At 44.0% G+C, this 13,254-nt stretch overlaps 1 protein-coding gene across 1 annotated transcript in view; it reads left to right on the top strand.

Annotated features, from left to right (window-relative positions):
• LOC137332439 (mitogen-activated protein kinase 9) overlaps positions 1-11,890 on the top strand; it is a 94,087-nt gene extending 82,197 nt beyond the window's left edge. The window contains exons 13-14 of the mRNA XM_067996283.1: positions 5,657-5,723; positions 11,817-11,890. Coding sequence (XP_067852384.1) covers positions 5,657-5,723; positions 11,817-11,838 — 89 coding nt within the window. The 3' untranslated portion in view covers positions 11,839-11,890. The remainder of the gene's footprint in view (positions 1-5,656; positions 5,724-11,816) is intronic.
• Positions 11,891-13,254: the final 1,364 nt, after the last annotated feature.

The following is a 13,254-nucleotide window of genomic DNA, read 5'->3' as shown; positions in this document are numbered from 1 at the left end:
AAAACAATGATGTTGATTTAAATAATTTTATACAACTGCTATCCAAAAGCCCTCAGTTGCCCCAAGGATTGTCTCTTTTTATCATTGTCCATTGCCTCCCTCAGTTCAGGTTGTTCATGACCAAACTGCTCCCTGCCTAACATAGAGGCAGCCAAAACTAATGAGACCTGCAAGTTGTACAACTGTAATGCAATAATATTTTTAACCCTGCTGAGGAGTCAATGGAGGGGGAGGGGGAGCTTTAATTAAACTGTTCCATATCCCCAAATTTACACTGACTGATTTGACAGCTGTTTTGTATTTCTGACTCAATTTAAAAATTCTGATTGCACACGATTTATTTCTGTTTGAATCAGAGTCATTAAGCTGATTCAACAAAAAGCTGATTAGAATTGATCCCATCAGATAATTTTTAATAAAATATAACGAGACTGGTCTGCTCAATCCGAGTGCAACTTAAGAAACCCATTTCATAAATTATATAAATTTATCGGTCAATATCACATTAAATTGTTACAATTATCCATTCTGTTTGTTATTTACCCTGACTAACATTTTCTAAAAAGATGTTCTATTCAAAGTTGTGATTTCTTTTACGGTGGCGCACACAGCTTTTATATCGGTGCACAAACCCAAATTCGTTCCGCACATGGGCGAAAAAAAATTAGAGGGCACGTTACTGCCGTCCACCACATTAGACTTTCTCCTTTCTTCTTTTCCCCCGCCCCCCCCCCCCCCCTTTCCCTGGCTCTGTACTTGCTTAAAAACTGTCAAATCTCTAATTTCTTCCAATTCTGATGAAAGGCCATCAATCTGAAATGTTAATTCTGTTTCTCTCACCGCAGATGCTGCCTGACCTGCTGAGTGTTTCCAGCATTTTCTGTTTTTCTTTCCGATTTCCAGCATCGGCAGTATTTGGCTTTTGTTCAAGTGGCTTGATTGTTTCCTCAAACTGGTATTTGAGTTGATAGCTATGAGAAATATTTGGAACCAGTATCTGGGGTGGTTCAATATTGTCTTGCATACTAGACATGTGGCTGAAGGTTTAGCTTTGATTAATCGTGAATCATATCTGTCTTCCTTTGTAGTAGTCTGGATCAAATGGAAGAGAAATATATAACTGGAATTCTTGCTTGGCATTTCCCATTTTGCTGTATTGCTAGAAGCCAAAGGCTAATGAAGGATTCTGAAATGTCACTTTATGAAAACTTTTCATTAAGGACATATGGTTCAAAGTTACTGTCATGAATTGCTTAAGAATTTTGACTCTCACTGTTTTTAAATTGTTTTAAAATACTGGTGAGAAATCAGTATTAAAAGGAAAGAAAGAACTTGCTTTTTTTTAAATTCGTTCATGGGATGTGGGCGTCGCTGGCGAGGCCAGCATTTATTGCCCATCCCTAATTGCTCTTGAGATGGTGGTGGTGAGCCACCTTCTTGAACTGCTGCAGTCCGTGTGGTGAAGGTTCTCTCACAGTGCTGTTGGGTAGGGAGTTCCAGGATATTGACCCAGTGACGATGAAGGAACAGCGATATATTTCCAAGTTGGGATGGCGTGTGACTTGAAGGGGAACGCGCAGGTGGTGTTGTTCCCATGTGCCTGCTGCCCTTGTCCTTCTAGGTGGTAGAGGTCACAGGCTTGGGAGGTGCTGTCGAAGAAGCCTCGGTGAGTTGCTGCAGTGCATCCTGTTCATGGTACACACTGCAGCCACAGTGCGCCGGTGGTGAAGGGAGTGAATGTTTAGGGTGATGTGGAGATGCCGGTGATGGACTGGGGTGGACAAATGTAAGGAATCTTACAACACCAGGTTATAGTCCAACAAATTTATTTTAAAATCACAAGCTTTCGGAGATTATCCCCTTCGTCACGTGAATGAGTGAAAAGGTTCTCAAGTCGCATATCTTATACTAGGCTGGGACAGCATCACACCATTCCTTACAAATGTTTAGGGTGGTAGATGGGGTGCCAATCAAGTGGGCTGCTTTGTCCTGGATGGTGTTGAGCTTCTTGAGTGTTGGAGCTGCACTCATCCAGGCAAGTGGAGAGTATTCCATCACACTCCTGACTTGTGCCTTGTAGATGGTGGAAAGGCTTTAGGGAGTCAGGAGGCAAGTCACTCGCCGCAGAATACCCAGCCTCTGACCTGCTCTTGTAGCCACAGTATTTATATGGCTGGTCCAGTTAAGTTTCTGGTCAATGGTGACCCCCAGGATGTTGATGGTGGGGGATTCGGCGATGGTAATGCCGTTGAATGTCATGGGGAGGTGGTTAGACTCTCTCTCGTTGGAGATGGTCATTGCCTGGCACTTGTCTGGTGCGAATGTTACTTGCCACTTATCAGCCCAAGCCTGGATGTTGTCCAGGTCTTGCTGCATGCGGGCACGGACAGCTTCATTATTTGAGGGGTTGCGAATGGAACTGAACACTGTGCAATCATCAGCGAACATCCCCATTTCTGACTTTATGATGGCGGGAAGGTCATTGATGAAGCAGCTGAGAATGGTTGGGCCTAGGACACTGCCCTGAGTAACTCCTGCAGCAATGCCCTGGGACTGAGATGATTGGCCTCCAACAACCACTACCATCTTCCTTTGTGCTAGGTATGACTCCAGCCACTGGAGAGTTTTCCCCCTGATTCCCATTGACTTCAATTTTACTAGGGCTCCTTGGTGCCACACTCGGTCAAATGCTGCCTTGATGTCAAGGGCAGTCATTCTCACCTCACCTCTGGAATTCAGGTTTGGACCAAGGCTGTAATGAGGTCTGGAGCAGAGTGGTCCTGGCGGAACTCAAACTGAGCATCGGTGAGCAGGATATTGGTGAGTAAGTGCCGCTTGATAGCACTGTCGACGACACCTTCCATCGCTTTGCTGATTGAGAGTAGATTGAGGGGCGGTAATTGGCTGGATTGGATTTGTCCTGCTTTTTGTGGACAGGACATAACTGGGCAATTTTCCACATTGTCGGGTAGATTCCAGTGTTGTAGCTGTACTGGAACAGTTTGGCTCGAGGCGCAGCTAATTCTGGAGCACAAGTCTTCAGCACTACAGCCGAGATGTTGACGGGGCCCATAGCCTTTGCTGTATCCAGTGCACTCAGCCGTTTCTTGATATCCCGTGGAGTGAATCGAATTGGCTGAAGACTGGCTTCTGTGATGGTGGGGATATTGGGAGGAGGCCGAGATGGATCATCTGCTCGGCATTTCTGGCTGAAGATGGTTGCAAACGCTTCAGCCTTGTCTTTTGCACTCACGTGCTGGACTCTGCCATCGCTGAGGATGGGGATGTTGACAGAGCCTCCTCCACCCATTAGTTGTTTAATTGTCCACCACCATTCACGACTGGATGTGGCAAGACTGCAGAGCTTTGATCTGATCCGTTGGTTTTGGAATTGCTTAGCTCTGTCTATAGCATGTTGCTTCTGCTGTTTAGCATGCATGTAGTCCTGAGTTGTAGCTTCACCAGGTTGGCACCTCATTTTTAAGTACGCCTGGTGCTGCTCCTGGCATGCTCTTCTACACTCCTCATTGAACCAGGGTTGATCCCCTGGCTTGTTGGTAATGGTAGAGTGAGGAATATGCCGGGCCATGAGGTTACAGATTGTGCTGGAATACAATTCTGCTGCTGCTGATGGCCCACAGCGCCTCATGGATGCCCAGTTTTGAGCTGCTAGATCCGTTGTGCATCTATCCCATTTAGCACGGTGGTAGTGCCACACAACATGTTGGATGGTGTCCTCAGTGCGAAGACGGGACTTCGTCTCCACGAGGACTGTGCGTTGGTCACTCCTACCAATACTGTCATGGACAGATGCATCTGTGACAGGTAGATTGGTGAGGACGAGGTCAAGTAGGTTTTTCCCTTGTGTTGGTTCGTTCACCACCTGCCGCAGGCCCAGTCTGGCAGCTATGTCCTTCAGGACTCGGCCAGCTTAGTCAGTGGTGGTGCTCCTGAGCCACTCTTGGTGATGGACATTGAAATCCCCCACTCAGAGTGCATTCTGTGCCATTGCTGCCCTCAGTGCTTGCTCCAAGTGGTGTTCAACATGGAGGAGGACTGCTTCGTCAACTGAAGGAGGACGGTAGGAAGGGTAATCAGCAGGAGGTTTCCTTGCCCATGTTTGACCTGATGCCATGAGATTTCATGGGGTCCAGAGTCAATGTTGAGGACTCCCAGGGCCACACCCTCCTGACTGTATATCACTGTATCGCCACCTCTGGTGGGTCTGTCCTGCCGGTGGGACAGGACATACCCAGGGATGGTGATGGAAGAGTCTGGGACATTGGCTGAATGGTATGATTCTGAGCATGGCTCTGTCAGGCTGTTGCTTGACTAGTCTGTGGGACAGCTCCCCCAATTTTGGCACAAGTCCCCAGACGTCAGTGAGGAGAACTTTGCAGGGTCGACTGGGCTTGGTTTACCTTTGTCGTGTCCGGTGCCTAGTGGTCCGGTGCCGGGTGGGCCGTCCGGTTTTATTCTTATGATGACTTTTTTTAGCGAGATTGTACAAGTGAGTGGCTTGCTACGCCATTTCATAGGGCAATTAAGAATCAACCACATTGCTGTGGGTCTGGAGTCACATATGGGCCAGACCGGGTAAGGATGGCAGGTTTCCTTCCCTAAAGGACATTAGTGAACCAGATGGGTTTTTACGACAATCCGGTAGTTTCATGGCCACCATTACTGATACTAGTTTTTTAAATTCCAGATTTTTATATTCATATAGCGTCTTTCATGATCTCCGGAGTCCCAAAGCACTTCACAACAACTGTACTCATTATGCTGATTGATGCATTTCACTTATGTGTTCGTTCTAAAAACTAATTGGTGTTTAGTCTGTTATTTTCTGCAGATTTTGGAAAGGTCAGATTACGAGGCAACCCATATTTGTTTGAGTGTACATGGTAACTATTTTTTGACATCTCCTTTCTGCATTTCTGAAGGGATGCTGCCTACAAGTTAATTGTTGGTAAGATTATCATATTCTATGTGTTCAATGTACATGTCACACAGCTCACTTAATATTTAAAACACTACCTCCATTCATAGTTTCAGGATCATCCACCTTTGGCCGCAAGTAGCTAGATTCTGAGCACTCATTTCGTTTACGCTTGAATGGGACTGGACTTCATCCAGGAATCTAAAATAAATAACTAATCGATATATCTAAAGTAGCACAGGCACAGTAGCACTGTATGTAGCTGATGTAAATCTAGTTCTTCAGTTGGCACAGTTAGGAAAAATAAACAAAGTAAAAATCTGTCCTTTGAGGAAAGAGAAATAGAAAAGTGAAGCTTTTTGAATTTGATATTTTACAACAGTTTGAAAGATCTGTCTGTTTACCATCTGGTTATAATCTCTAAATGGAAAGCCAGTATTTAAGAATTCCCAAGGATTCAGCAGATTTTGGTGAGAAATTATGAGCGTCCATTCTGTTGACAGCTGAGAGTCTAGACCCTCTGAGTCTCTTTTGAGGGTCCATATTGTTTTCTTCTCAAGTATTTTCTGGTTCAAGATGTGGGAATTATTAGTTAAAATTATTTTTAAAAAATGGACTTGAATGAAATAACTTCAGAAATTCTGACAGTATATTTTTATTTTGTAATATATTTCAGCAAAGAAAAACTCTCAATCAAATTTTAATCTCTAATTTCAGTCAGTTATCTGCCCTCCTCATTCTGCATTGACTGTACCACCTGTCTGATGCCTCTCATTGAACTAAGGTAAGATTCATAAGTTACTTCTCTACCACCACATCCTGCCTTTGCTTATAAAATGGATAATGATACCCAGTGGTAGAAAATATTGCAGTTTTTTGTTTTCAACACTATTATTGCACTTGTAGAGATTATAACCCCAAATTTGTAGTCCCGGCAAAATCACTGCCAGAAAAGGTTGCCTGCTAGCACTAAACTAGCCAAAAGTACATTTAGCTGATTATAGTTCTCCGAGGTCAGGTCATTTGAAAAATGATCCTAAGCTCCCAGCATAGCTTTGGCCTTGCACTGGTAGATGACAAACGAACAAAGGAAATAGGAGCAGAAGTAGGCCATACGGCCCCTCGAGCCTGCTCTACCATTCAATAAGATCATGGCTGATTTTCTACCTCAACTCCACTTTCCTGCTGTTTCCCTATATCCCTTGATTCCCTTAGTGTCCAAAAATCTATCGATCTCAACCTTGAATATACTCCATGACTGAGCATCCACAACCCTCTGGGGTAGAGAATTCCAAAGACTCACAACCCTCTGAGTGAAGAAATTTTTCCTCATCTCGATCCAAAATGGCCGACCCTTATCTTGAGACTACGACCCTTAGTTCTGGACTCTCCAGCCAGGGGAAACAACCTCTCAGCATTTATCCTGTCAAGCCCTCTAAGAATTTTATACATTTCAATGAGATCACCTCATTCTTCTAAACTCCAGAGAATATAGGCCCATTCTACTCGATCTCTCCTCACAGGACAATCCTCTCATCCCAGGAATCAATCTAGTGAACCTTCGTTGCACCCCCTTTAAGGCAAGTATATCCTCCCTTAGGTAAAGAGACCAAAATTGTACACAGTACTCCAGGTGTAGTATCATCAGAGCCCTATATAATTGCAGCAAGACCTCTCTACTCTTATTCTCCAACCCCTTTGCAATAAAGGCCAACATACCATTTGCCTTCCCAATTGCTTGCAGTACCTGCATGTTAACATTGTGTTTCATGTACAAGTCACCCAAATCCCTCAAAACACCAACCTTTATTAATCTCCCACCTTTCTAAAAAAAAAAATATTCTGCTTTTCTATTCTTCCTACCAAAGTGTATAATTTCACATTTCCCCACATTATACTCCATCTGCCACCTTCTCGCCCACTCACTTAACCTGTCTCTATCCCTTTGCAGCCTCTTTGTGTCCTCCTCACGGCTTATTTTCCCATCTAGCTTTATATCATCAGCAAACTTGAATACATTACACTCGGTCCCCTCATCTAAGTCATGATAAAATATTTGGCTAGCAGCTCAAATTTAAAGGGGTGTGCCCACTTAAGAGTAAATGGCCAGATATGGGGGGATCACATTGGTTCAGCCTTTATAAAAGTTCAAATTGATTTTAAATGTCAGCATTTGCACAACGGTAGTGGGGAGGGAGGGAGGGAAGAATCAAGCACATGGCAAAAATTAAGTGAAAGGAAACCTTGGGTTAAATTCTGACTATTTGGCAGCTGACATGTGGAGCACACTATCTGGTAGTGCCAACAGGAGGCGCTGCGATTTTGAAGGCAGGACCTCGTTACCATACTCCTGGTGGGCTGTGGGCGGAAAACGGTTCTGGGCATTCGTGATCGACCACAGTAAATCCTATTCGGATGGTCGAATATTGGGGGGATGAGATAGTTTTGCAGAATGAATGCAGTCTCAAAACTTGAATTTAATGTTTAACAGTTTAATTGGTCCAATAAGTAACTGAATTAATATCCTACAAAATGTACAATAACTGGCTTTAAAAATTTTAATGGTGGCGAAGAAATTGTTCATTCAGTTTTCAGATTTCTCTCTTCCAATAAAAGGTTAATATATCCCTCAGAAAGCAACAAAATTTCACTTACCAAAAGTATCACCGTTAAACTGCCAAGACAACTCCTTTTAAGTTTGAACCAAAATTATAGTGCGCACATTAGCTTAAAGCTGATCAAGAATTTTTCATGGTCTTCATGCAGTTTTTCTTATTATGCTAACTTCCAAATCCATGATTTGGCGCACTTAATTCCCTGTCCTCACCTACCACATTCCACACCATTGTATCAGGTCTATACAGCTACAGTGAAATAACACTTTTTCTAGTGGGCTTCACTTGTCCACATACCAAAGGCCCGAGTTTTTAAAATTGTTATATTGCTTCCACGCTGCATTTCGGTCATTGCAGGCACTCAGCAGTTGTGAAAAAAGTAGAAGAAACAGCAAAGTTATTTGAGATTTTTTTTATTTAGAACTAATCTACACAATTCTCACTGAAAGAAATGCAATGGGGCTGCTCCTATATGGTGCTATGTTTCACTGGCATCTCTGGCATCTAGCACGACTCTCACAATCCCAAGTTAATAGTGTCTGGGTCCTAACTGTGTCATAGGACCGACTTTTGGCTATTTATGAGGTGAAAGCCTCCCAAAACCCGGGAATAGAAATCATAGGCGGCATGAGTGCAGCAGGAACACGGAGAGAAGGACAGTAGCTCAATTTTAATCCTCTTGCACGGTCCATTCTCATCGAGTGTGGGGGTTGAAATCAGGGCTTTTGTTTTTGATTCAAAATCCAGAAGGTGATCACATACGTAAATGTAAGTACTCTCCTAATGCCATGAATCAATAAATCAGACTTTCAATATCTGTAAATGGTTCTGTCAGTTAATTCAACCAATTCATTGTTCTGCTTAATTTCCTAAACTCCCTGGAGTTAGTTTGACGTCACTGGCCAAGACTTGACTAATTGGTTGTTAGCCACTCGACATGCATGAAATGAGTAATCCTGCTGGTGAATACTGATTGGCCAGGTTTTTGTTAACAAGGCTAAAGAAAATCTTCCAGAATGAAGTCACCCAGCAGAAAATTATTGATTCGTGTTAAACAAAAAATAAGATGATTAACATCTCGATTTCTAAAAGCAAGAAACATCCCTTTAGTTCTCAGAGGGTTTTCACAAACGTACCCACATACGCACTGCTACAGGTTAAAGTTTGCAGGTCGGATGGATGTCACTTGCTTTTTTAGTTCCTCTATTCCCTGTAAAGTAACAGAACAGAATATAAGTGATGCAATCATCAATTAACAAAGCTAATCGGTATAATCCCTGCATGAAATTCATGGTGGTGTGACAAGGATATAATGTTTAGTAATAAACTTATAAGTGAGAAAAGATCCTGAAAGTAGGTCTGTGTAATGTATGGAAAATGTTATAATTACATGAAGGAAGTGTTACTCCAGCAAAGGAATGAGTGAGGCAGGCATGATTTGAATATTCAGTTTGGTTTGACTCGACCTTAACCAAGGCCATTGAACTCAGAGCCAGAATTGACTCTCTGGAATAGTACAGAGGAAAACCTGACTCTGGGTAAACTTCTAGGTCTGTTTCAGTTTCAAATTTCTTATAGGATAGATAATTCTTCCAATTTGGCGAGCTGTCCAAACCAAAATCCAACTGGATTTGTTCTAGCCAAGTCCCTTTTAAACTGAGTTAATTTATGTAGCCTTACTTTTTTCCATAAGTAGAATATTGAATATCTATACAGCTGATTTAATTTAAATCTCCATTATGTCTGGTGAATGATAACTAGTTGTCATGGTAATATACTCCCTCTGCACCTAATATACTCCCATGGGAACCTGGACTGATAACAGCTGAGATGGGCTGAGTTGCATATTTCCATGTACTATTGTAGGGAATGTCACAGCTGTAGCTATCACCCACTTGGAAAATAGGACGACCAATCCAGTTAGAATTTCATTAAATGTTCTAATTTCCTTTTAAACACTTATTTAATTTCTCTACTCTTTCAAAATATGTGTAAATACATGATAATATTTGGCAGCATTAGATTGTATGGTGAGATGTAAAATGTTACAATAGTCCTTTGTGTGCCACAGTTATCCGTGGTATGTTCTTTTTCTGATGGCCTCTGCCCCCCATTTGTGTTCGTGTCAGGAGCCTTCTTATTATGACTTTAAGGGGTAAATTTTAACCCCATGAACGGGTGGGTTGGGGCGGGTGGGAAGGTAAAAATTGTAAAAAAACAAAACTAAAACCTGCCTCCAACCCGCCCACTTCTGGTTTTAACTAAGGCGGGGTGAGGGGCGGGCAACCAACCCGCTCTGAGGAGGCGGGTCAGTCAGTGAAACGTTTTAAGAAGGCTGTGGGCCTCCATTTTGACTTTTAACTCCTGGGGGCTGGGATTCCTGGGCCTTCTCCTTCACACCATGTAAGAGGAGGTAACAAGACAGGTCAGTGTCATTATTGCACTGCTTGTGGGCCAGGAGGAGCAGGAGTGCTTCCCCCAGGCCCAACAAGCTTAATTCCTGTGATCCCACACAAGTGATCAACCGACACCACCCCCCACCCCACGATCGACCGCCGCCCTCCCTACCCCCCCACCCCCCCACCGTCGTTGCCCTCCTTCCGCCCAATGGTCTCCGCCCACCTCGGCCCCAGGGTCTCCGCACCCCCCCCCCCCCAACCTCGGCCCCAGGGTCTTTTTTATTTATTCGTTCATGGGATGTGGGCGTCGCTGGCGAGGCCGGCATTTATCGCCCATCCCTAATTGCCCTTGAGAAGGTGGTGGTGAGCAGCCTTCTTGAACCGCTGCAGTTCCTCGCTCCCCCTCCCACGGCCCCAGGGTCTCCGACCCCCCCCCCCCCTCCCACGGCCCCAGGGTCTCCGACCCCCCCCCCCCCCTCCCACGGCCCCAGGTTCTCCGACCCCCCCCCCCCCCCCTCCACGGCCCCAGGGTCTCCGACCCCCCCTCCACGGCCCCAGGGTCTCCGACCCCCCCTCCACGGCCCCAGGGTCTCCGACCCACGGCCCCAGGTTCTCCGACCCCCCCCCACCACGGCCCCAGGTTCTCCGACCCTCCCCCCCCCCCCCCCCCCCCGCCACGGCCCCAGGTTCTCCGACCCTCCCCCCCCCCCCCCCCCCCCCACGGCCCCAGGTTCTCCGACCCCCCCCCCCCCCCCCCCTCCTTAGAGCAGAGAAGGTTGAGAGGAGATATTAGATAGAGGTATTCAAAATCATGACTGGTCTGGAGAGAGTAAATTCTATACTTTTTATATATATCTTCTAAAACCTGAAATAACTCATGAGTCTTTACACAAAATCCTTTCCTGCTGCTTCTGGGGTCTGTGCATAGCCACGTTAAGAGCGATTGCATGGGTTCCTCTGTGATTAAAACTCTGAGGCTCCCTCCAGTGTTCCAAGGGGAAATTGACAAGAAACATGGCAGAGGCCACATTTGCTTCATTGTAATTTTACTCGCATACAGCCATCCACAGATATTTTATGCCACTGGCCCTGTATTCCGGAAAAAGGAGGGGAGTCAGTACATGGCACAGTATGCCCATAAGCACATTTCTGGCCCTTTCCATTTAGACCTGCTGGAAAACTAATAGGAAGGGCCTGGAAAGCCTAGCCCTTGAGTTCAAGTCCTAGAACTGCTTGACCTGATAGTCTTACTATCGGAGGTGTATGGGTTGAGAAACAGAAAGGGAAGGTGGATAACAGGTAACATAACCCCCCCCTCCTCCTCTAACACACAAAAACATGAACAAAGCAGGCCTAAGAAGCACCAGTAAGTATACAAATATTTACCGCTATTGCATTCAGAATTATTTGACAATTTAATAGAACAATCTTTAATTTTGACAGATACTGTAGCAGTCTTCATGCTGAGTGTTTTGATAATGGAAAAACAGAAAATTATGTTAACAAATGCCAATTGAGTTGTACAAACCAAAGCTATTTCATAATAGTACATTAATTCTCTAATCTTTCATTTTGGTTGTAGATATTTGATCAGAATGATAACACTTTTGTTCTGAGATCAATACTCTTACACACCAGCTATTTATTTAGTGCTATTCATGTACAAAGCAAGGTCAACTGAAACATGAAGCAAATATTCAGGTGGTACATAAAGATCCCATTTTATCAGTGACCTTGTGTATGGAGATTAAACATAATTCCCGTGAATATTAATCAAATACTTCTAGTTTCTTTTACTCATTTGTTTAAAAAGCTATAATCCCAGCAATATCTTTAAAGTGCATTTTGTGTTTTTTCAAAAAGCAAAAGTCCAGTACAGATGTGAATGACGCAGATTGAAGCCAAGAGAAAATGGAAAAAGCAACAGAGGTGAGAAGAAATAAACAATGCAATCGGACAGGAAATGGATGAGAAGGAAGCGAGTTTGAGATTAACAGTACACAAGAATGACTCAAAAGAAAAACCTGGCAAACAGCAAACAATATTAGGCTGGATTTTCCACTTATTCAGTCAATGGGTTCAAAATCCAGTCCATAAATAAAGTCACTGAGAAATGAGACATGAATTGGTAGCGAGTATAGACAAGTAACATAAGAAATAGGAGCAGGAGCAGGAGTAGGCCATACGGCCCCTCGAGCCTGCTCCACGATTCTGTCAGATCATGGCTGACCTTCAACCTCAACTCCACTTTCCTGCCCGATCACCATATCCCTTGATTACCCTAGAGTCCAAAAATCTATCGATCTCAGCCTTGAATATACTCAACGACTCAGCATCCACAGCCCTCTGGGGTAGAGAATTCCAAAGATTCACAAGTGAAGAAATTGCTCCTCATCTCAGTCTTAAATGGCCGACCCCTTATCCTGTGACCCAGCCCTCTAGTTCTAGATTCTCCACCCAGGGGAAACAACCTCTCAGCATCTACCCTGTAAAACCCCCTCAGAATCTTATATGTTTCAATGAGATCACCTTTCATTCTTCTAAACTCCAGAGAGTATAGGCCCATCCTACTCAACCTCTCCTCATAGGACAACTCTCTCATCCCAGGAATTAATCTAGTGAACCTTCGTTGCACCACCTCTAAGGCAAGTATATCCTTCCTTAGATAAGGAGTCCAAAACTGTACACAGTACTCCAGGTGTGGTCTCACCAAAGCCCTGTATAATTGTAGTAAGACTTCCATACTCTTGTACACCAACCCCCTTGCAATAAAAGCCAACATGTCATTTGCTTTCCTAACTGCCTGCTGTACCTATCTCTCTGGACCCCAACATTTAATAGTTTCTCACCATTTAAAAAATATTCTGTTCTTCTATTCTTCCTACCAAAGTGAATAACATCACATTTCCCCACATTATACTCCATCTGCCACCTTCTTGCCCACTCACTTAACCTGTCTATATCCCTTTGCAGAATCTTTGTGTCCTCCTCACAGCTTACTTTCCCAACTAGCTTTGTATAGTCAGCAAACTTGGATACATTACGCTCGGTCCCTTCATCCAAGTCATTAATATAGGTTGTAAATAGCTGAGGCCCAAGCACCGATCCTTTCAGCACCCTACTAATTACAGCCTGCCAACCTGAAAATGACCGGTTCATCCCTACTCTCTGTTTTCTGTCCATTAACCAATCCTTTATCTATGCTAATATGATACCCCAAACCCATGAAATAATTTTCTTATTCTCAACTCTGGTGTTATTTATTTTTCATTTGATTAATGTGAATATGGTATTGAGCCAT

The sequence above is a fragment of the Heptranchias perlo genome, chromosome 14 (assembly GCF_035084215.1).
Source record: "Heptranchias perlo isolate sHepPer1 chromosome 14, sHepPer1.hap1, whole genome shotgun sequence".
NCBI classification, from domain to species: Eukaryota; Metazoa; Chordata; class Chondrichthyes; order Hexanchiformes; family Hexanchidae; genus Heptranchias; species Heptranchias perlo.
The sequence above is the reverse complement of the archived record's forward strand: the minus strand, read 5'-3'. Positions and strand labels throughout refer to the sequence as shown.